Genomic DNA, 25,356 nt, shown 5'->3' on the forward strand with positions numbered 1-25,356 from the left:
AAAAAAAAAAAAAGCATGGGATGGTGTTACTGAACTATAACACTCCGAAGAATTTTCATCTTGCTGAAATCCTCTGATTTGAATCCATCTAGTTGAGCAAATGTACTGATAAATTCATTGAACCATGCCTCCTTAATATCAGATGTTCTTTTGTTTCTTATCTATGACCTGGCTTATCATCTATGGGCCAATTTTTGTGCCTGATGCCTACATTAAATGACTAAATCTGGAACCAGAGACCAGAGTAATCATTTAAATAAAGAAGTACTAATTTAGGCACCTTGCTTTTCATAAAGGCCTTATCTACACGGTAAGCTTCCTATGCCAGACAGCTGTGCCCTCAAGTGCAGCAACCTACCAAACTCGAAGCAGCAGCGATAAACCTGCACAGTAGGCAAGCTAACTAGCACTGCTGAGTCACACGGCCACTTAGCCTGTTTCCATGCTTGCCTGCCTGCAGTGCCTCATAGTGTTGTTTCCAGCTCAGGGAGCAAGCTGCAGGAAGCAGTGCAGTGTGCCTGAGGGCACTGTTGCCTGGTACGACAAGTTCGCCATGTATGCATGGCTACAGATGATTAAAATCTATGGATCTGAAAGCCAAAAAGGAACATTAATCTGATCTCCATTACACAGGCCACAACGTTAATACAATCACTCCTGTACTGAGCCCTAAATACCTTCCTTACTCTACCTCTACTTGGTAGGGATTTGAGCATCATCACTCCAGATGCTGGAATCAGGACTTGCTTTCCATTGTTTCTGTGGGATCTTGGAAATGTATGTTAATGGTATGAGACCAAAGAGCAAAATGCAAGAAAGAGGCTTTAAAATGTTTTGAAATGACAGGAAAGCACTGCTCTATAAATAAGTCATGGATCCTATGAGAAACAAAATCCTGTGATACATTACAGTGACTGGGACTCAGTGACTGAACATGTCACTGAGAGTGTGTCACAAAAGTTGCTTTTTTCCAGTATTTAAAACACTTTATTGCCGTGACTTAACAGGGCTTTACAGCATTTAAAAAATGTGTACAGCGCTTTAAATTTAACAATTTTAACCCTTGGTAAATGAAGTATTAAATTTGAAGCGCTGTACAGGCAGTCCTCAGACTTACGACATAATTGGTTCCTAAAAACTGCATCTTAAGTCAAAACATTGTAACTCAGAACCAATTTTCTCATAAGAAACAATGTTATAAATGGGGGATTGGTTCCTGAACCAAGGCCCAATACCCTATTTTCACCTAAAATACCCCAGAATTTTGTATTTGATCAATTCTACACGAGTAATATAGCTACATGAATGTATTTATACTGTAAATAGCAATCATGTTGATTTGGAAGGACTCCTTTGAGGTGACTTTGCTGGACTTTTTGAAGGGCTCTTGGTTGGATTTTTTGAAGGGTTCTTGGCTGGGGTCTTCTCGGGAGCCTTGGCTGCAGGTTTTGCTGGAGTCTTGTCTGCTTTCTTAAAGAAAGTGTCCAAGGAAGTTTGGACAGATGTTCTCCAGGGACATAAGCAATGCAGCAAACTTGTTCGCTGGCATGGCATTGCATTGGATCAAGCATTGTAAGTTGAAACTGACATCATGAAGTTGAAACAGGGTGTCAATTTCCAAACATTGTAACTCGAACCATTGTAAGTCAAGGACTGCCTGTATTTTACAGCACTTTAGCAACCTGCAGTGCTTTAAATAACTTCTGTATACTTGTCAAATTCCTGACTAGTGAAAAAGCCCTAGGAGGCTGTAGAGCGCCTCCTGCCTCCTAGCCTGGAAAGTGCAGGGGAGTTCAGAGCCCCCCACAACACTGCACTTCTGTCATGTTTAAGAGTGCTGTAACTTTATAGTGCTCTAAAAATGCTCTAAATTTCAGTGATGTAAAATGTGCACAGAGCACTTGTATACACACCCTGAAGGCATATGAGTTAGTGCTGACAGATGCTGCCTGTTTGATTTCTTGGACTGATTCATTGACTGACTGTGGTACAATGCAGTATGTTCCGTGGTGCTGGTGCCCAAAGCATAAAACAAATGTAACATTTCACATGGCATCCCTGCCTATCACATAAAATCTGAATTATTTCACACACACAACAGCTCTGGGCTTTTCAGCATCACGGATACTTGGTTGCCAGTGATTTTCTTGGCTGGCAGTGGTCTGGGATTTAGTTAGTGTGAATGGTAGGTCAGTAGGCTTTTCATTTTACCACAAAAAAATCTGAGTTCATAAGATGACCTGGGTCTTGTGGCTGCCTTGTGTGTGAATTCCAGCTGAGGTCAGTGGAGCTTCAAACATGGAGCACTGTTAGGTGTTGGGTCCCAGCGAAGGTGTGCTGGATAAGTTCAATCTTTGTCCTTAGTGGCTGCTAGTAGCTGACTGCCTTACTTTGGTTTGCCTGGCATTCTGCTGGCAAAAGGGCTAGGAGTGGAATAAGATGTTTTGCAGGCTTGGCATGTTTGGAATTACATTTGGAGGGGCTTTCCTGGTTCCTGACAGGCTTGACTCAGTTCATTGCTACCACTCCCTCATTTCATGAGTGCTTAATTTGCAAGTGAGTTCAGAATGGTCTGTAAGTGACAGACATGCATGCTTCTTAGGAATAGTTTAAAGAAAAATAAAACCCAAAGAGCAGTTGTACCTGAACAAGCTGTGTGCAATATTGCAAATGCTTAACTACGGTTACATCAAGACTCTCATTCCCTGTGGTCAACGGAAGAGGGCTTCCAGCTACACTGGTACCAACTCCTGTGTCTTCTGTCAAAGCTTCGCTAAGATGCCCTCTGGCTTCTGGGTGTTCTGTCCTGTAACTGTTAATGCAGGAAGGTGAGTGAGGAGTTGCTGGGTTTTTATCCTCCTTATGCAGACAAAGCACATGGTTAGCTCAACATGACTAACATCAAGCACAAAAATTGCTGAAAGCTGTGATCTGTAACAAGCAGCAATTGATAGGCCAGAAACCTTTTAATGAATACATCATATCTCAAATTGGTAGTAACATTGTGTAGCAAATGCGGAATGATTGTACACATTTAAAAGACAAATTGCTTCCACAGTGGTCCACTTCTTTCTCCAGAACAATACGTCTTTTGTGGCGAACTCACCATGAAGTCTCTGAAATCTGCCCTCATTAGCACTTGTTATTTTTTTCCATCTGTTGGCAGCATTGTTACTAAATTGTTCTGGATTAAACTGCTTTAAAATTTTGAGAGCTCTCAAAAGTTAAGCCATTAAGAACTAATCTGTCAGTGTGTTTCTGGCACCAGATTTAATTGTCAGCCAAGGAGCAAACTAGAACTGGTGCTGGAGTAAGAGACATGATGTTTCCATATGTTGTTTTAGGCATGGTGTGTATAACTCAAAACAGTTCATCACATCTTTTATGACAGCATAAAGCTATTATCACTGTGTTTAAATCATTCTATTCAGTTTCTTGTGCCTTCAACCATATTCTGTCACAGTTGTGAAGGCAGAGCCCAGTTCTGATCTCAAATATGCAGGCAGCTATTGCAATGTGTACTCAGATTACAGCACCTGCTGTCTTCAAGTTGGATGCTACAGAATACACACTGATGTGCACACTTGCGTATCTAAAATCAGAAACTGGCATTTAGGCTGAATTTCATTGTCCTCATCAAGGGAAAAATGAAACCTTTGTTTAAATTAACCTTTGTTTTAACTTAAATATTTGCTGTTTATGCAGAGCCTGATCATGTTCACTGGGAGAAGTCAATATAGTTATGTCATTTACCTCAAAAGAAGTAGGATAGAGTCAATAATACCTAATTTAGCAAGCAACATAATCATTCTAGGATTCCCCTTCCTACCTCCCCCCAGCAAGTTATATGTTTTTTTGGAGGGAAGGGAGGGAACATGCAGTTAGGTGGTAGTTTTATTGCCAGAACAATTAGTTTCTTATACTTGAAATTATTTTAGGTGACCCATGAGATGCTGAGGGCAATAGACTCCCTCCTTAGGAGATTCTGCCTGTATTGATTGCTTCTTTTCAGCCATATTATTTGTGTATATGGTTTATTTGGCCTCGTTTTGCCTCTCCCAGATGTACGCACAAGGATTGAATGATAAAACACAGTCAGCTGCCACAGGTGATGTGAAAACAACCGGCTACAAGACAAACATGATGAATTGTTTTCTCACATACACAGAAGTGATGAAAGAAGGGCACACCACACACAGGGCCATGGACAAAGTACCAGCCATCACTCTTACATTCCAAAGGAAACCTACACCATGCTGCTTAAATCTGGCCCTGTGTTACTGTTACTGACAAGTTTAATCCACTGCAAAGACTCACTGGGCTAGAGAGAAGAGACAGGGGGAGAAGAAAACCACAAAGGAATTAGTTATTACATCTGAATCGAAGAACACCAGGTCCAAACCTATGTCAAGGAAGAGGCTCTGTAGGCATTGATATCCAGTTAGTCAATTTAGCCTTCTCTTTTTTTGGTGGGGGAGAGACTGTAGATATTTGAACAAAAAAAATTATCTGGGAATTTGAGAATTTGGTGTGTAGTAACCATGGTCAAAACTGCTAATCTGTAGTCTCCTCAAAGGTTTAGCTTCATCTTCCTTGAGTAATGAGTGCACCAGGATCCAATGTTAGTGAGAGAGAACTAGTGTAGCAGCTTGATTTGAGACGCGCAATCTGGCAATTGCTGCGCACTTACCTAGTCTTCTCAGTCTCAGTGTCTGAAAATACTGAGTCAGCACCTCCTTCACCATTACAACCCTCATCACCTCCACCATCCTCATCATCAAAGTCAGAGGTGTTCAGGAAATCAAAGCTTTCTAAAGCACTTTCAACTGTTAGACTTAAAGTGGAGGACCTGCTCCGGTCTACTGCTGGCTTGCACTGCAAAGGCAGAACGCACCAATGAAAACCAAGAATATTACTGACTGCAGAAAAAAATGGATCAACTTAAAACATTCAAGCTCTATTTTTTATTTGTATAAGATCATTTTATTGGGTGCTTTGTATTCATTTCAAATCTTCATATTCATACGACATACAGTGAAAGCCTGAGAACTGAAAAAAATCCAAATACCAAAAGAAGAGTATTGAATCTAATATTAACTCTCTGCTATCAAAGTGACAAATGTATAACTTAAAACTCAGTGACATAGACTTCAGTGACTTTTTAAGAGATCAGTCTGTTAACATATGGGATGCTGAAAATATAAGGCACATTTCACAGGGATAATCTAGGTACAGAAGCTTGGTTACAAAGATTTAGTTAAGCTGTACTGGGCCAAAATTCATTTCTGATGTAATTCCAGTAGAGTTGAATCAGCAATGGATTTGGTCCCCTTTCCACAGATCACAGTACAGGATCAGAAGAGTGAGATGGAAAAATGACCCCATTAACTTCCATGGTTCTTTAAAAGCACAAGATACTGTATTTAGTACAGATCAGCCATACATTGTCAAAGAGGTTCCTAATTACAGAAGAGACAACTTTACAACTCAGCTGGAGGGGAACCACCCTTCCTTACCAATAGAAAGGAACTGACTGAGAAACCTGGAATAACAGAGAGGAAGCTTGATCAAAGCTGCACAGCTACAGTAGGATGTCTCCAGGCAGGCAGACTTTCTGCCTTATGGAGAGACCCAGCCAGTGGGGCTCTGTATAGGCACAGAGGTTTGCTTTTGAGCTTCATTTTCCAGGATCGCAGCCTAAGGCGACACCCTGAGGTCAGCTCCAGCAGTTTGTTTAGCGTTTATTTTACAGTCTTAACTTTACTTAATCATATAATCAGAGATGGCCTTATACCACAGCATGTGCTTCCAGACCTGAACCTCCCAAAGAGTTGGCATTCTGATTCAGAGGTCTGATTTGGCTGAGATGAAAGATGGGCTAGCTATAAAGTGCAGATCCAATTCCCAGTGAGAATTGGGATGGCTTGGAGTTTTGCTTCTAATCTACCTACATAACATTAACACTTTAACATTTACATGGTTTTACATCTTCAAATTACTGTACAAGCATTGACTGATCAGACAATCCTCACAACACCCCTGTGAGATAGGTAAGTAGCATTCAGCTTTTCATTTAATTTCTGTGTTTTTACCTATGGTTTTGTTAGGGGGCAGAAAAGCAGCTTCCCAGTTTCCTGCACAAATGCAAAGCGTAGCAGCCATGCTGCCAACTTTCTCTGCCCACTGGCATAGTCAAGAGAAGCTTTCTTCAGCTAGAGCTACCTTCTGTTTTCACCCCTTCTGCACATGATTTCCAGTACCACAATTAGGGACACGTTAGTCTTGGTTCACAAGCAAACAGGCTGAACGGTGGAACAAAAGTATCCTTGAAGGAATAGTCATCTCAAGTATCCAAGTATTCCACCTGCACATGAATCCCTCCCTCTGTTCCTTAGCATGATACATTTGCTAGAGAGAAGAAGAGTGCTTTCCCTTGTCCCTCTGCGCTAACAGCTGCACAAGTAGTAAAGGCAGCTGGGAAGTTCAAAACTAAATGATACTTGTAGTTTCTCATACGCATTTCCACTTCAGAGCTAGTTCACGGAGCAGAGTTGAGGAGCGTCTGGCTGTGAAAAAAGCACTTAACTGGGAAAAGTGTTATGTAGCTGCAAATGCCAATGGAAACACAGATGTTAAAAATGGTAAAGCAAAAGGAGAATTACTTTCCTTTCTTTGGGCACATTCTTCTTAAATTACATGACTGTGTCTACACATCTCAAATCATTGTAAAATACTACCTTGCATATGAATATGAACCATCTGAAATGAGTTCTTCCCAGGTGACACTGTTTTCGTGGTACAGAATCATGTTGTTTTTTTATTTGTGGAGAAAATGGGGAGTCATAGTGAATGGTTGTGAAAAGAATCCAGGGTTAATGCACTTTGTTGTGGCATACATGCAAAAGCACTTTTCCTCGTTTCTACCTTTCATCACACGCGTGGTCTGTCCTAGACTAAATTACAGGGCTCAATGTTTAGTTGCCCAGAAGAAGAGGGTTTTTAAAGAGTGTATGTGACGTAAGAGCAAAAGTCCAAGTGACATTTGATGCACTTTGTGCACCTAAGTCACCTAGGCATTCCAGAAACTACAGTTATGGCTTCAATTTGTCAGATAATATAAATTGGCACAGATTGCTAATTTTTTTAAATGAAAATAGCTTGGTACAGATATGGCACATCAGTTTTTAGGAGCAAAATGGACTGCTATGATCTGCCTTCTTGCATAATGCAGACGATAAAGTTTCTGCAGCAGAGAAAACTATTCACTTATATGGTAATCTCCTGTTTTCCTCTATTCCTCTCAATTAGAGTAAAGCACAAATAGCTCAAGAATAACAGCAAATAGCTTAAAAATGTGTCATTCCAAGGTGACAGCTGATGCATCATTGGAAAAAATCAATTGATTCTTAGGAATGTTACTAGCAGTCAGAACAATCCATACTTTGATGTTTAGAATATTCATTCTGACTTCTTGTATCATATTTATATGATATGCATTCAGATTTTTTTGAGGGAGGTACTTTCTGAAAAGGTACTCACTTTTAGGATGTCATCTAGATGCATCACTTCTTGGTCCAGGTCCTGAAATTCCTTATACTGCTCTTTATGTGGGTCAAGTGCTAGAAGAAGCCCTTGCAAGGCTTCTTCTATGCTTCCATCTAAGTAAGACTTATATCCTTCTGATTCCCCACTTATTGATCCCTCACACTGCAGCCTTTCAGGTATCACTGGAACCTCCACTGAGGTAAGACTTTTTACCAGCTGTTTAGTGATGTTGCCTTCATACGTGTCCAGTTCCACAGGTTTTAGCTCTGACACTTCATCTGTATCCTGGAGAAGAGACACAGGGACACTAGTATCTATGAAGAGGGCATCGTTTCCAGCACCTGAAAGCTTTTGGCAACCTTCAGAAGCAGCTCTTGAAAATTTCTTGTCTTCATTTACTGGTGTGTGCTCTAGCTGTGATTTGAAGTCTTTTGACTCAGGTGTGGAGTCCATGGATGAGTTTGTACTAGTACTGTCCAAGATTGAGTTTAAGGATTTGCGAGCACTGCGCTCTGTAGTAATTTCAGGATTGGAACTGACAGTGGCTGAGGAAGAATTCAAGTTGGCTGGGGGAACTCCATCTTCATAGGGCATATCACCAAAAGTGAAAGAGAGGGGTCTCTTCTCGGTGGATGTCATCCCATTTTCAAAAATGTCGTCTGGTGAATTGGACTGCAAAGATATTATAAACTTGTTAATATAGGGAATATTTTACATTCAATACTGGAAAAAGCACCACAATGAATGATGTAGGGCTCACCAAAGAAAACGAAGGAAAAGAGATTAAAAGAATACTCAAGATTTGAGAGAGTGTAGCAGATTTAGCTGGCAAAACTGACATTGGTGGGTTTTCTACCTGCAACATTGGGTCTGGAAGTTTGGTCAGTATCTTCCTCTGCAGGAAAAGTAAACTGGGCCTTCTAACATATTAAGATCCAAATATATATCATATTAACTCATAGATAGCCATTCAATTCATGTTTCTTAGTTTACTACAGTACTTGGTGTAATTTTTAAAAGTTTGCTGGAATTTTATGCCATTTACTTTCTATATGTTTATACCCATTTACTGGTTGCTCATAATTTATCATTCCTTTTTTTTTTTTTTTCTTCACATGGAAAGTAATAACAAAGGAAAATTCCAGGATCATAAAGCTGTTTAGCTACTTGGGTTATTTAGTGTTTCTATTATACCATTTTAATAGTGAAATTATTCATGCAGTCCTTTAGACAAAAAAAATGTATTTGTTAAACAAATATCAATAACTATTGGAGCATGGGCCATATAAGAGAGTAAAGGTAAGAACAGGACACTGTTTTGCATAGTCCTGTGCTAATATGACAGGTAAAAATCAGAAGAGTGTATAGATAAGGGTGAAATTCTACTCTTGGTATGCATAGAGGAACTTAAGTTCTCAGATGTATACATTTAGCACTGATGTCTGTGAAATCTTTGCACATGTAGGGAAAGCAAAATTTGGGACCCAAAAGCTGGTATGTAGACCTGTCTAGAAACTTTTGCTTGAATGCATAAAAACAAGAGAAATGTGGCCTTTATCACAAAGCCATGGAAACAGCAAAATGTATGCATGCTTTGTATTTAATATCTTTGGGTGCATCTACACGTGCAATTAATTTGAAGCAGTAAACTCTGAAGCAGTTTCAGCTGAAGTAAAACACTCCCAGGCGCAGCATCTACACGTGTGCCCAAGATAGCAGCAATTTGAGCTGGGGCAGAGCAGTTTGCACCAGGGCCACTCCTGCCCTTCTCTGCCCTGGGCTCTGGGTGGCAGTGTCAGGCAGCAGAGGGGCTGGCTGGGGTACAAGGGTGCTAAAAGTGCAGAGCCATGTGGCTACGCAGCAGATGGGAGTCTGGCCCCCTACTGACTGGGCTGACCGGGTGCAATTTATGCCTGTGGTCAGCATCTATTCATACATTTAATCACAGTTCATTAATCCGCCATAAGATAGTACTGTCTCTGCCGTAAAACAGTACTGTCTGGCTCTGACAGTACTATCTTATGGTGATGTTAATTAATTTACTGTGCCACAATACCGTCACACATGTAGCCAGTGATGCTTTACTCTACAGCTAATTAGTCTACTGCACAGTAAAGTGCACGTGTCGATGCAGCCTTTGGGTACAAAATACATAGGAGATTAAAAGATTTCTAATGACTTTTTATAGCATGGCTTTTTATAGTTTGAGCCATCAGGAGCTTTGGAATGAATTTTATCTAATCTTTTAAATGGAGATTGGGACGTGAAATACAGAATATATTAAAAGTATAAGGAAAAATGTAGAAAAGTGGGAAGTGTCAGCATTATTCAAAAGGATCATAGGAAACATGAAATCTAGGTTCTAGAATAGGCCTTGAGTTTTCTGAAGTGCACTGCAAATGTTCCTCACACAAGGACATAACACAGATGTGAAATGACTAGTTTTTGCTGACAATTAGCTGACAGTGTCCATAAGCATTTATAAAATGGCTTAGTTCATATGATTAAAACATTGAAAATTATTTTGAATTACTTTCCAATGCTATTAGTATCTTTCAGTCTAACTATATTTAATTTTTTTTACTCCCTTTATATGTGTAATTTTTAAAAATAAATTATTTCAGTGTTGGAATTTGGGTTGCTAGAAAAATGTTGAGTACCACCCACTCTAGCTGTGTGTTCCTAAAACCAGTTAGTTTCACTTGCATGTGCTCTTGTCTCTTTACTTCTGCCTCATCCCTAGATAGAAAGCTGCAAGCCTGGCTCTACTGAAGTCAGTGGCCATTTTGCTGTTGACTTCAACGAGAGCACGTTTGGCTCAGCTCACTAGATGTAGTCTCTCCTGTAGCCAGTCAGCAAAATAAGTGAACTACAATGCAAAAGAGCAAACAAAGCATGCATAGAGTTAAAAGACACTCTCAGACCTGAGACACTTGTTCATCACACAGAGACCTCTCTCCAGCCAAACCCACATAGAGCTCAAGCCCTGGTTTAGGCCTCAGCCTGAGAGATGGCAGGTCACTAAAAGAGCGACTACGCCGAAGCTTGTCAAAGAAAGTGTCTTGCAGAGCATCAAAAGCTGTCAACTGCAGCTTGTCTTGTGGACGATGCAACCATTTCTTCACCAGTGAAAGCAAAGTGTAGAGTTAGTTGAAGGCTTCACAGTTCATAACACTTAAATGGCTGGCTTTTACGCATACTGGTTATGAGTGAAATTCACATCAGTGCAGATAGCCTACAGAAGGCCAAACTCTTGCTTAATTCTACAGATTGAGATGTAACTGGGATTTAAAGTGGCATATTGACTTTGTTGAGGTCTCTTGCATAGTGGTGAATTTCACCCAGAATGAGATTAAACAGGATTTTTTTTTTTATTATGATTTGTAGTTGTGCAGTTTGACATTTTGTAGTCTATGCAAAGATTATAACACATAAGCAAGAAGTATGGGCAACAAATAATTTAACATATTTTAAGATTGTGGGAACCTAGTCATATTTCCCCTTTTAGGCTGAATGGCTAAAGGTGTGTGTATTTAAATAAAGTACTTGTAAAGAGCATCTTGTTTAAGATGGAGAAAATGCATTATGAATATAAAGCAGTTAAGCATTTACTCTGCTTGGTAAGGCACTATGTTTTCTCATGTGACAAGTAAGAGGCTAAGTTTCACTTACAAAGAATGAGCGATCCTTGAAGACTGGTGTTTCTGGAGTGCCTTGGCTATACATAGACATCCTCCGTTGGAGAGCAGATGCCTTGTTCACATTTCCCGTGGAGGGGGTGAGGTCCTCAACATCAAATGGACTGCAAAAATAATGCCACACTTATTAGGCCAAGTGAGACTGAATTGTAAATACAGGGAAGGGCAGGGGGAGAGGGAGGTTGTCCCTTAAAATTTAAAAAATAAGTGTAATTAGAACAGTCTATTGAAATGCTGATTTTTAGCATCAAGTTGAGAAAAAGATCTTTTTTCAACCAAAATGTTTTTTTTAAAACCCTGTTTGTTAGGCAGCTAGCTTAGAAGTGTGATTTTCATTTATGATAAAAGTAATCCACCACCAGGAATAATTTTATGTACTCTCTGAGATGCGACTCCTACAGCATGAAGAACATTCTTGTATTCGAGTTGACAAGAATCATGAATAGCAATAAGATGCTCAACTTTTAAAAGAGCTGTTGCATTATAAAGAGATGAAGGAGTTGTCATCATTGGTTATGTACTTCATTGCAGTATAAGGAAAAAGGTACGCTAGCGTAAAAGCTAAATGCTTCAGGGCTTGTTTAAAGATAACAGGTAGCTGCTTCATTAAATGCCATGAAGTCTTGCTTTGAATTCTAACTGTATCCGTCTATGCTTACTGCCCTGAGGCACATGTCAGGCACACAAATGCTAGTTTTCATCAGCCTGACCTAAATTCTGTTCTTGGTTATGCAAGTGTAAATCCGGAGTAGTTCCACTAATGTTTACTCCAGTGTAAAATAGGATTTTTGTATGTACATTAAGGTCCCAATTTTGCATTCTGATTAACTGAGTTTCAAGTAGTATTATTCTATGGCAGCAGTTGGCAACTCTTTCAGGTTGCAAGACAGAATGACTCAACTAGGGTCAGAGGTGAAGGGGTGGGTGTTAGGATCTAGCCATGGCTACTGCTGTTTCGCCCTACTGCAGTGTAGTATACTGCAATAGCCCCTCATCTGCCCTGCATCTGCAGGCCAGGTGCAATGGCTCCCTGGGTCAGATCTGACCTGTGATCTGAAAGTTGCCAACCTCTGATCTATAGTACTTGTATGGCTCCCCTTGCTATCACGTGTGAGCACCTTTAATGTTAGGGAGGGAAATGCTATTATTCTTATTCTGCAGATGCAGAAGTGAAGCACAAAGAGACTTGCCCCAGGTCATACAGAGAACCTGGAGCTGGAAAGAGAACTTAGCCCTGGTCTCTCAAGTCCCACCAGTGGGCCATCATTCTCTCTCACTGCTCTTCACCAAAGAATCTAAAGAATGAGATTCCATTGGGGGTTGAGAAGCTACTGCGCCACAGAACTGTCCAACACTTCTACTTACTACCAGATGATTTCGAGGTTCAGCTTTATCGTGCCAAGATCATTGATGTCAACAGCAACCACCTGAGGACGGGCTGCAAACAGATCCTTTGTTTCACAGGTTACGCTTCCCACCAGGATGTGAGTAGCAAGTCCTTTAACTTCTGTGACCTGCAAAGGAAAACAGCTGTAGTAGGGAATATATATATATATATGTGTGTGCGTGTGTGGTTGCGTTTAATGATATATATGTTTAATTAAAAGCTAATTATTTGGCTTTCTTCTGAAACATTGGTATAAGATATTATAAGGCTATTTTTTAATTTTTTTTTCCATGAGCTATAGCATATAATAAAATGCACACTCACTTATGACCATGCCTGCAAAATGCACATGTGATTATTTTGTTTGCATGTGCAAATCATGTTTGCAACCACATATGCAGGTTACTATGATTAGGTGAGTGTGATGGCAACTGTCGATCCTCCTGGATCATGGTGTATGTATGAGGACCACCCAGACCTTTGATGCATAAGACTGGGCAGGAATTTTCAGAGACATGGAGGCTGCCCAGACCTTCCAACCTCCCTTTAGGCCACTGAGACAGAATCCAAAGATCAGACTGAGTCCAAATGTTTGGTGCCTCCACGGCTGTAGTTGTATAAGTGTCTGGGAATCGAACCCAGGTCTCCTGTGTGGTAGACAAGGATTCTACCACTGAATCACAGGGGACTCCTTAGGTGAGCGTAAACAGACCCAAAATTGTGTACAAATTGGGAGCACAATTGGCCATGAAGTTGCTTGAAAAATAGGCCCAAAATCTGTTAACTTCAACTCCGTGGATAGAATAGTCCATAAAGCTTAATGGTAAAGGTGTTTAGCATGTCAAGCCTAAATAATCATAGTTCACACTTGCCAAACATAACATTTTTCATGTACTTACATTAAAATTTAGGAATTGTGTTATTAGATCTGGATTTCCCTTTCTTCAACAGATTAGGTTTGCCACACACATCTCATTCATTTGAGTTTTCCTTTAAATCAGTTTTTAAAGCAGCTCACATATTTATGTAGAGTTTTCTGGCTAGTATTTCACAGAGAGATCATTTTTAGGACTGTCCCTTATTTAAATTGTCCCAAACCAAGAGCTCTGCATATGCTAAAGAAGTTAGCGAAAAAGGATAAAAGCAATGTTCTGTAGGCTACCCAATCTTTAGATTATAACTTAATTTCACCTACTTGAGCAGATCTGACATTCTATCCAGTGAAGATTAGTAGTATAGACAATACCTTGGAGGCCTCAAATGCCTTTCTGTCTAAGTTAAGGTTTTTTGATAGCACCCTTTCCTATTGCAGTTAAGCACTGACATTTGTGTTACCCTACCAGTGCAGCCATGTGGAAAGTGGTATGCGCTGAACCACTCAGGGTTAGTCTGCTGTGCAAGCTCAAATCAGAACATTCTATACCTCTTCAGCCTACCATGCTTAAAAGTTGTCATTCCTTATTCCAGCAAATCAGTTTGTAAAGGCATGCACAGTTTTCCATTTTTTTGCTTCAGTTTGTTTGAGAAAAGTAGCAGTCTGAAGCCATGTTCATGGAGGTTTGATGTTAGTTCAGTGCTAAGGGAGAGTCAGGACATAATTTCCCACAAACTGACTGATATGTAGATGGTATCATAATATAGCTATGATTGTAGTACTTTATTATGATACAATAAGGTACCCTAATAATGCCAGAGGTAACTGGTCTCTGTCATTGAGTGCATAACAAAAAAGGTGCGTATTTTCATGCTGATTCTGGAGAGCAAAGTGCTATACCAATGTTCCAGCTTTATAGGCATCTCTTAACAGAGCATTATTCAAACTGGAAATTGTGATTTTTTTTACCTTAATGGAAATCAGCCCAGTAATCAGAGGAAGGAAGACCATTTCTTCTCCATCCCAGCTCTGTTTGCCATTCACTTCTATTTTGCCTTTTAGTTTCCATCGCTGTCGCCCGTACCTCATAAAGATCTATGAGAAAGAAAAACTCTTATTTTCTAAATTCATGTTCTCCAGTTCCCATGTCTTGTCTATTTGCTTCCACGCTCTCAGCAAACAAATACCAGGCTACAGGAGTGGAGAAAGGGTAGCTTCTAAAATGCACCTGAAGAAGGAACTGTGTATCCTTATTAAGCATGGAGGAACACCCACGGGAAAGGACATTTTCCTGTTCATTTGAAAAACCAGGAAAGCAGCAGATGAAAATCTTTTCCTTTTCAGCCATTGGGTTGAGAAGGAGTTGATGTCACTGAGTAATAATACTGGTGCCAGACAGACTTGTACAGATTCAGAGAAGAGGTTTGCCAGGTTAATATGCTAGTTAAAAACCTGTCTGCATGCTGTGAATCTCTGGGGAGTACCACATACCAGATCCTACTCTGGCTCCCACACAACCTCCTTATGTCACAAGGCCCAGCTTCCTCATCAGCTGTCTCCTCAGTACTGAATATCACCTATCTCTTCAGGAAGCAGGATGCTCCAGGAGCTGCGAGATTCTCACAGGGCAAAGGGAAGAATCTCAGCTCTTGGAAGATTTTGTGTAGGCAGCAGCACCAATTGAAATGAAGCATAATGCTACGTTTTTAAGTGGTAAAAGGACCAGGACACCCTAGCAGATGATCCAGCTAAGACAGATGTGAGACATCTGGCCAATGTTCTGTACAGAAAACCTGCCATCAACAGAAGACAGAAATAGGCTAGTTGCTTGTCTCCCCCCAGCAGGGGACTTGCCACTACAAGTAAGAAATTATACTAGTTAGATTAATACATGGGTGTTTTTTATATGAGGGGGTAGGGCTCCTTCACCATAACTTTTTTTTTACAATCTTTATAAAGGTTTGAGTTGGTTTACCTTCCTGGTTAGCCTGTGTCTCAGTACACGGTAGTATTTGCCACTATGAGAACACAGTCATTAGATACTGACACAGTGTCACAACACAGAATATCTGGGCCTCAGCCCTGGTTAGTCTGTGTGTGTCTGCCCCTCAACTTCATGATAGAGTTAAGTTCTGTAACTAGGTTAGATTGATGACAAATGCTCAAACTAATTGTGGTCCATTCAATCACCCAGACTGGGTGTAGGAGATGCCATCTATGCAGAGCAAGTGGAGACTAATGTCAAGAACGAGGTATTAAGAGACCTGCCTTCCAGACCTGTTTTCTTGATAGCTATCACCCAGTGCTTTGTATGTGATCCTGAAGTTTTTACTCAGGTGAAGCCTTTGATGTGTTCACAATAGAAAGAACAGCAGGACTTTTACTACACATGTGAGGAAAAAGTGGCTCATTCCTGAAGCATTAGCACAAAACTGACGTGTGTGTTCATGTGCAAAGTAACGGATGTCTGCCTTTTTTATATTGTGCAAACTGACAACACGCTCACCTCATACTGATCTCCAGGACAGAGACGAGCAAAGCCAGCCAGACCTAGGAGGAAATGACATTTGAGATCAATTTCAGAAGACTTCCTTTGTTTCAGTCTTCCTTCTGTCAGTATAAACACATCATATCTAAGACCCGAGCAGTACCCAGACACTCCCTCATGATATCAATGCATTCAGGCCATGTGCATCAGAAATCTGTACTCCCTTAATGAGGGGCTGAACCCACCTCACATGTAGCCCACAGGGGATTATTCTGTGGCCCTAGGCTCCTCCTGTCCACCATTCCCCTCATTGCTCTGGCTTCAGTCTCGAGCTTCCCCCTCCCTTCTCTGGCTTTCACTTCCTGCCCCAGTGGGGCAGGGCAGGGCAGGGTGGTGTAGCTCAGTGCAGCCTATAGTGCTGGTGCAGTGGGGAAGGAGGGGGCAGGATACCACCTGCCCACATGATGGCAGGGTAAGCTTGTAGCCAGGGAAGGGGGGGGGGGGCCAAGGCCCCTGAGGATGTGGTCCCAGACACTAAGTTGGACATCCCTGATGTAATTGACCTCTTGAAATTGCAGAACATTGAAGCCATGTCCAGCAACACTAAGCAGCTTATACTGATATAAGTGCCAGATGACACCACAAGATATTGTGGACCAAATTCTCCTGTTCAATACCTATAATAAACACAAATGTTTAATAAAACATAAAAAGGGAATACTTTGAATTGCACAAAGAAGATATGCAGGTAACTTGATTCCAATCTATGCTGCATGGTTTATTTTATATAAAGAGAGACCACCATCACTATCTAGACTGTACAGATAGGACTGAGTAAAAGTGATCACTGTAACTAAAGCTATACTATAGGCTTTTGCCAATTGGTGAGGAGTATAAAAGGATTAACTAAAGGTAACCATGCTGGCAAGAGGCCTTGCTCTTTTACCATTATATCTTGTTCCACTTGGGGGTTTTAAAATAAGCCATACCAGCAAACATTCAGTTTTGCTGACAGAAGATGGTTTATGCTAAAAATACTTTCATGGTATAGTATACCACCATCCTAAGACTGACAAAGTGCTACTAATTGTACACATAGTTTTACTTAGAGAGAGGCTGTTATGCTACATGCCTTTCATACTTGAAGTATTATTGTGTGTTATATCTAGTTCTTGTCTGTAGGTGGCAGCAACCCTTCACAAGCCAATCCCCTAGGCGCTAGGTCTATGAACTGAAGATGCTTTTAGGAATTTGATATGAAACTCCAACAAATGCTAATGCTGCCTTCCATGAACATTCAGAAACCATGCATCAGTCCTCAACTAATCATGAGATTAGCTTAGAAATAATATTTTGAAGCCATCAAGGCTCTCTTATTTTTTTTCTCTATTTTTAAGCCTTCAGGATTCACACTTTCAAGCTTTACTCTGCAACCAACAAGGGCTGTAAATTCTCTTCAAAAGAAAAAGGAAAAGAACCTAATGTAATCACAAGACTCCAGAAGTGGAGGTTTTAAGAAAAGTTCCTAATAATATCACAAGGCTCAGGAGAGTTCCCAAAACAGATAACAACACATTGCATATAGATTCAAATGATAAGGAGCAGAATTATTTATTTTATCTTTTTTTCATAGATGCACAGAAGTTAGACATAGAACTATTCTATCTAGGTTTCCAGATCACACTTGTCACAGTATGCACATAGTATACACACAACCTCTGACTACAGACTAATATATGTATATGGCTATATATATATATATATATATATATATATATATATATATAGCCACTGGATGAAGGATCTGGGCCCAAATTTCCCCAATTCCTTTATTCTTTTATTCATAAGGACCCTTCCCTTGCACTTCCTTGATGGTTTCTTTCACCACTTTCTTTCACAGAGCACAGCACATCCTCCACTTTCTCCTTGCTACTCAGAAGAACAGTGCAGCTCTCTGCTTGGTACTCATATTACCTCCCACTTTCTAATTTATTTATTGTTTATAAATAATTTACATTTACTAGCACTCTGCCCCTGCTTCCTTCTCCCCACTCGTGCTTTTATTAGCTAACTTGATCTCTGCTGGGATGACTCGCTGAAAGGTTCTGATGTAAATAAAAGGTCTTTTTTCTGCCAAAGAGAACGAAGGAGGGGGGAGAGAGGGTGGTTTAGAAATGTAGCTCCGTCTTTGTTTTTAAACAAGCCTGGTGAGAGGTAGTTGGCCTACCAGGCATTTGTTTGGGAAAGGAGACAGCACCATGGCTGTGATATTACAGTAGCCCATAACATTCAAGAAGCTCAACCTGTTTAGCTTAACAAAGAAAAAGCTGAGAGGTGACTTGCTCATGGTTTACAGATACAGACAGGGGGAAGCGACATTTTGATAATGGAGGGCTTTTCAATGGCTGGACATTGAAGTTAAAAAGAAGCAAGGCGGACAATTTTAACTGTGAGCAAATTACCCATTGGAACAGCTTAGCAGAAGCATTCTCCATTATTGGCAATTTGTAATTAAGACTGGATGCTTTTCTAGAAGACATGCTATAGATTCAACAGAAATAAATTCAGGGAGATCCTCTGACATGGATTTATATATGAGCTCAGACTAGCTGATCACAGTGCTCATTTCGGACCTTGTAATTTATCCTCTGCTGTCATTCAACAGGCTGCAACTTTCTATTTTCAGGCAGGCTTGGAGAAGAATCCTAGAGAAGGTGCTTCCGGGAAGGGGCAGGGGGGACTTCTTATGATATATGATGCTGTTTTGTTAATCCTTGGAACACCAGTGTGGATCCCAATAGGAGGGCTAACCTTTCTGGCAGGGTCATTTTAGAACTGTGAAAAATGATCGTGGCTTCTTTTTTTTTTTTTAACAGCATGTATTATGAAAATACTGCTAGTGCCTTTTACCTCCCAATAACGTTGTCCATGGCCTTCAATTAATGCATGTGAAAGAGAGTGGGGTCTTCCCCAGTGTTAATGCATGATGCACAAAATAAAACTAGCTTGCACTGAAAGAGTGGAAAAGGGTTAAAGTTTGGAGTTCCACCCTCAGAGTTACTTGGATATGCCGCAGTCTGTGTCCACACAAGATGCTTACTGCACAATAGCTTGTTACTACTGTGCAGTAGCATTGTGGGGCGTGAACTGTGACACGATGCTACTGCGCAGTAGTAATGAGCTACTGTGCAGTCAGCATCACCACAAAGCCATGCGGGGAAACTACTACGCAATAGCTCTGGTTACTGCGCGGTCATTTAGTACTTGGGTATGCAAGTATTAAATGACTGCACAGTAAGTGCACAGTCAGTGTCTCATGTAGATGCAACCAGCGTCACAAACAGAGTGTAGCTTTATACCCTGTATTTTCTAGTGCTGTTGCTGTTTGAAAGGTCCAGTAGCGCCTCTGACTGAATTTAATCATCTATGGCAGCGGTTCCCAAACTCGGACACATTGCGCACCACCAATTTAAAACAATACCCCCTTAAGTGCCACCAGCAAATTTTTCAGTTCAACCTTAAGTACCACCAGCAAATTTTTGTCATATAAAGTAATTATAAATCTGTACCACTGACAGGTTGTCTATGTACCACTGTTGTATGCATACCACAGATTGGGAACCACTGATCTATGGGATGATTTCTGTTGAAAAAATGAAACCATCCTATGGAAAATCTTAAATATCTTAACTAGAAAATATTCTGACTTTGTTCTAGTCTACCCTGCACTACAGTTCTGCCTGCAAAACTGAGGCTCTGCCACCACCTGACACTCAATAGAAGACACACATAGGCACTTTCTGGGCCTTTTTTCAGCTGCCACAGTCCCTTCAACAGCAGTAGCAGATGTCTTTCCAGGAAGCTGTCTGAGTCCTGCTACCACAGCTGCTGAATGGAGCCATGCAGAGCTGCCATTAGAGGGCATGCACTCTAATGGCTTGGCTGTGTTGGCTGCTACCTGACAGCAACGCAGCGTAAGTATGAACACGGCCTACATACTCTTCCTCGTCCTCAGAAGAGGGACTTCTGCTAGTAATCAGGATTTGTATTTATGACTATTATATTCCAGCTTATTTTTCCCCATTTAAGTGCATGGTATGAAAGATCAAGCTTCAGTAGGGTTTCCATTCATTTTACTGGAAGATATGAATATTTAATAAGTGCAGGATCAAGTCTTTGAAGCCATGTCATTTGTGATGGCATCTCTAGCATAAGCAACAAAGAGGTCAAACCCAAAAGTGTGTGCATCTACAATCAGGAAACCCCAGCAGGAACCCTGATTGCCAGAACAAGCTTTTGCAGTGTTTGCCCGAGTCACTGGCATAGTGTCTCCACATAGCAGTTTTAGGGTGACAGGGTCGGGGGGGCAGCCTAAATGCTTTTATTGTTATACCAAAGTGTACTGGTAGACTCCTATTTGACCTGTAGTTCACCACTGAAAGCAGGGACTTTTAAATGTGAGGCATTGCAAGGATGAAGTTGGAAGACTAACCAACCCATCCTAGTTGCCACTTTCCATCTTCTTGGGGTAAATCATTGCAGACTGCACCAATTCAGCTTGACCTTATCTAAATAGAGCTCTTGTCTCAGGTGCTATAACCAACTGATAGAACTAATGCTTGTAAAAGACTTGTAGCATGTGGAAGTACAGTGTTGTATATGCATAGCAAGCTCAGGATCCTCCAACCAACGGTTTTTGCAACATCCTTTTACCCAGTGTGGATGGGAGCCTATGTAGTTTCCTAATTTGAAATAAGGAGTTAAAATTTTTTTTAAAGATTTTGTTTTCATGTAGAGAAGCATAAAGTCAGAAGGAACCTCAAGGGCTGCCCCCTGCATATAAACAGCATTTATGTTTTAATGATCACAATTGATGACAACAAAGAGAAACATGAGATATAAGTAGAACTGAATCCAACAGATTTTTTTCCTAGATTTTTTGCTCCAAGACCCTGAGTCTTAAAACAACACTTTTGACACCTAATGAGTCACTAAGATTGTCAAAGGATGTCTATTTCAGTAAGATTGGCTTCAGGTAAGAACTACTATTGTATTCAGAGTCATTAATCTAGTGAAAGAAGTCAGACCTCTACCATAAAAAAGACATGGGTCTTAAGATTGAAAGGGGGAATATCCTCTTGACCTAGATGAGTTGTTAAAATGTAAGACACCACCACCCTTCAAATTTTGCTTAAAAAAATCAAGACTCTGTAAATGGAAAGTGACTTTGAAAACACTGGTATCAAATTAAGAACATATCTTAAAATTCAGTTCCACGGGCATGACAGTTTCTTAGTTATAAAAGTTGGACAGTTACAAAAATAGAGGCAAAAGATCACAGTAGTCTTAGAAATTGCATTGCTTTGGCTATCAAAATGAGTGTGTGATGTAGTCTAATTAGCCCCTTCTCTCAAAAATCAGAAGAATGATCTTTGAAGAGCTCACTGTGCAACTTTGATGTTCATATCTGTGTGATCCATTCCATTGGATGTAGATGTAAGTCACCGTTTTGAACGCTCAGAAATTGATGTGATGGGAAAAACAAACCTATCGTACATTAAACCTAAATTAGCTCGTGCTCTCAAAGCTTTCAGGAATGCATACAGAGAGCTCTTGCAGTTCTGTTCATGCAAAGAAGGGGAGGGGGGAAGTAATTACCTTTCATCTTGATGCAAAACTCCCCCAATAGGCTTTCCAGTTCTGCTTCAATGGTACACATGTTCTGTGTTGGAAAACAGAAGATTGACATCAGACCAACCCCCACTTCTGACTTTTAAAGGAGTATTTGGAAACTGTTGGCTACGTAAAAATAAGTATTTTCAAATTATAATCAATATGTCAAGTGTGCCCTGGGGTAGACAGGTGTACAGCTCAGTAGATTTCAGGACAGCAAGGTTTGCTTTACTTCACAGCTGAATCTAGCCAAACATTTTTTTTTTTGCACTGGGAGAAGGGTATAAACTGGTTACTTTTCTTCTTCTCTCTTGCTCCATCAAGGACATGTACCAAAGTGACTCTTAACTTGTTTTTTATATTTCAAAATATATGGAATACAGCATGAAAGTGGCTGTATGGAGAGATGGGCACTGTGGACACTACCAAATGCTTTTTCTATATCAGAGGAGATTGCAATGGCCTACAAGCTGTTATGGCTGTAATGGTACTAAAACCTTTTCCATATCACCCTCCTGTTAATGAAATACATTTGACCATAATGAATAAGACCAGAAAAGATATAGCAGATGGCTTTACATTAATGGGTTTCCAGCTAGCAGGGACTAAAATGTACTGTTCAGTTACTGAAAGCTATTAAGACTCAGTTGGAATACAGGTGCATGCAGGATAGATTTAGGCTTTTTTTCTGCCCAGTGGCCCCAGTGTACATGTTTAGATAGTGATATTGGTATTGGTATGCTGCAACATAAATGTCATTTAGAGCACTGTGACTACTTCATTTGTTCTGATCGACAGTGTAAAGCATGTATTTACGGTTCTCCAAATGTCCCAGAGAATTGGATGGGCCTATTTTTCATTTGCTTCTGTTCAGTCACATTTTACAAAACAGAAAGTAAATTATCTAACTTATAGACACCACTTGGAAGTCCTTATTCAGGCAAAATTCCCATAAAAAGATGACAATGCACCTGAGGGACTTCTGTGTCGGCCTGGGCCAAACAGGTCAGCACCTACCTCTGTATACTCCTTGTAACTTCTGTTGATTTCAGACAGACTCTCTCGAGCTGCTTTGCTGGCAGGAGACATTGCAAATGCTTGCTTCATTTTGCTGGCACCATCACAGAGTCGTCTTTGGATACAATAGGCTTCATACAGCTCATCCACCTGGTAAGGGAAATGAACGTTCTTTAGACAAAATAAAAAGGGGCGGTGGGGGGAATCCAAAGAAACCATCAAATCATTTATTTTATTAACAGAAGCTGAAATGAAGATGGCCCATACATTTTATCCCAGAAACACTAATGGGGTAAACAGTTCTATTTTTGTGTATATATATGTTGTATGATAATGAAGTTTCCTCTAAAATCTTATATGGCAACAACAGAGACATTTAGCAGTTCTTACCTTAGTTCTTCACACCTCTAGCCAGTTTCTTGGTTTGTCTGGGATTCATAGTATTCTCTAAAGCTCTTTCAAAGTAAATATAAAGCTTCCAAAAGATCTTGGCTTTGACATCCCTGGATGACTAATGTTGTAGTGAAATACTGTCAGTACAGTCTTCCCCACAATGTACCATTAGACTGCAGTGGAGGAGCTCTAGTTAAGAGTTATGTCCCTGTTTCTAAATGGAAGCGTGACCCAAATGACAGCACCAATAGCATCTTCCATGATGTGAACACTAAGATGTGAACTGGGAGCATTATACTGTGTAACATTGCTTCCAGTGTCATTTGTATGACTGGTTCTCAGTACTGACCAGTCACCTTCTAAAAATCACATCCCTTCAGTGTCACAGATAGGTACCCAAAAATCACTAATTGCTTTTGAAAATCTTGGTCCAAGTCACTGCCATTGCTGGTTAGGCTTGGACTATAACCTAGCTGAAAAAAGCTCTGTATCCTAATAGTAATTATTTGCGTTTATTCTGCACTCCAATTTATTTGATCTTTTACAACGGTGCACTGTAAGCACACATTTATTATTGCGCTGCTGTTTTCTGGGACCTTACAGTAACGCAGCATTCCCTTTTTCCCTTTTAATCTGGTGGTCATTTCATTTTAAGAGCTGCAGATTTAACTTCAGCAGAAGAAAATGAAAGAGTGCTGTCACATTTCCCATTGATGCAGGACAATGTTCAGTTTTTACCTAGACCAGAAGTTCTCAACTGGGGCATCGTTGCATCCGTACCTTTTCAGGGATGCCATGGTGCAGGGGCTGCCAGTGCAGTGGCCAGGTGGAACTGCCTTGTGCGCCCCATACACAGCCAGATGGAGGAGCACATGCTCCTGTTTCATCCCTATGCAGTGTCTCCTGGCAAGTGGAACTGTCCCATGCCCCTCTGTTTCTGGGATGAGTGTTGAGGGTAGGGGCAGACCCAGAAGGCTGTGGTAAAAGCAGGCGTTCCTGCTGCAGTTTATCCAGTCTGGCTTTGCACAAGACAAATGGGGCAGTTCCACCACCAACAGGGCTGTGGCAACAGCAACAACCCAGCTGAGAAGAACGGAAGCAAGCTGAGGCAGCACAACTCTGGTTCTCACCCGGGGTGTCTCCAAATTTAAAAAAAAAAATAAAGTTATAGAGGGGTGCTCTAAATCTGAAAAGGTTGAGAACCACTGACCTAGGTTAACATGCTTTTGTTTTATCCTTTACTATGCAGTGACTTAAATGCTGATTGATCAGGAGTGGATTTTTCAGCAAAAGTGATCTCAATTAAAATGTGCATTAGCCTGGCTTCATGTACTGACTGTCACGGTAGTATGTGTCTACAGTAGCAATTTGCCTGACTCAAAATTACAGATGTGAAAAGCCCCAAATTCAGGCATGTCCAGCTTTATCTCTCATGTAAATATTGTGGCTTGTTTACAGGGAGACTTGGAATGATCCCACCTGATCCCACCGTGGCACCTTCAGAAATTTTTTATAAGGCTGCTTAGGATTCATAATGGCTATTGTAATTTATCTGAAGAACCTCCAATTAATAGAGGAGACAGTCTCCAAGAGGACTACTTCAACAAAGATGGATGGAAGCAAAAGTAACCTTATTAGCACTTGAGAATTACAAAGCAAACCTTTCTGACAATCAAGCCCCTACACTTAATTTTTTCAGCCAGCAGCCCTCCAGTATCCATTCTGAAGAGCTGCTATAAATGTCACTTGCTATTTGCTTCTCCAGTCAGGGTGAGGTGCGGGTGGATCTGCATGTGTGAGTATGGTTAAGACCAATATTTCTGCTACTGCAAAATCTGCCACCTGTACTTCCTGTTTTCTTGCTTTATTTCCTGTACAAAATGATAACTCCATAATAGGGTGTTGCTGTTAACAGAAGACAGCACACTTTGTCCTTGGGGTGAAAGATTGTGTTGTGTCTAGCTATTTTGAAACAGAAGAGTTTGATGTTATAAATGTGTCTTTTACAATGTTGTATTTAGTTGTCACTGTCTGTTATGGAGCAGTAAACTAACACAAGAGATGGCTGAGAGGGGACCTGGTGGCTGTCTACAAACTTACCAGGGGGGACCAGTGGGGAATGGGAGAGACCCTGTTCATCTGAGCACCTGTCTCCTGGCAAGTGGGGTCCCACAGGGCTCGGTCCTTGGGCCCGCCCTGTTCAACATCTTCATCAGTGATTTGGATGAGGGGGTGCAAAGCACCCTGTTCAAGTTTGCTGATGACACTAAGATGTGGGGGG

The 25,356-nt window shown here is 40.7% G+C and overlaps 1 protein-coding gene across 2 annotated transcripts in view; it reads right to left on the minus strand.

Annotated features, from left to right (window-relative positions):
- Positions 1-25,356, minus strand: part of FAM65B (family with sequence similarity 65 member B) — a 106,588-nt gene that overhangs the window by 16,550 nt on the left and 64,682 nt on the right. The window contains exons 7-16 of one of the 2 annotated variants that reach the window (XM_019523823.1): positions 22,683-22,832; positions 21,651-21,714; positions 16,011-16,054; positions 14,474-14,599; positions 12,609-12,757; positions 11,218-11,347; positions 10,518-10,664; positions 7,540-8,217; positions 4,691-4,875; positions 2,644-2,812 (exon numbers count right to left, since the gene is read on the minus strand). In XM_019523823.1, coding sequence (XP_019379368.1) covers positions 2,644-2,812; positions 4,691-4,875; positions 7,540-8,217; positions 10,518-10,664; positions 11,218-11,347; positions 12,609-12,757; positions 14,474-14,599; positions 16,011-16,054; positions 21,651-21,714; positions 22,683-22,832 — 1,842 coding nt within the window. The remainder of the gene's footprint in view (positions 1-2,643; positions 2,813-4,690; positions 4,876-7,539; positions 8,218-10,517; positions 10,665-11,217; positions 11,348-12,608; positions 12,758-14,473; positions 14,600-16,010; positions 16,055-21,650; positions 21,715-22,682; positions 22,833-25,356) is intronic. The other variant, XM_019523816.1, reaches the window with a different exon arrangement.

The sequence above is a fragment of the Gavialis gangeticus genome, unplaced genomic scaffold (assembly GCF_001723915.1).
Source record: "Gavialis gangeticus isolate Ggan-Ray unplaced genomic scaffold, GavGan_comp1, whole genome shotgun sequence".
Classification (NCBI taxonomy): Eukaryota; Metazoa; Chordata; order Crocodylia; family Gavialidae; genus Gavialis; species Gavialis gangeticus.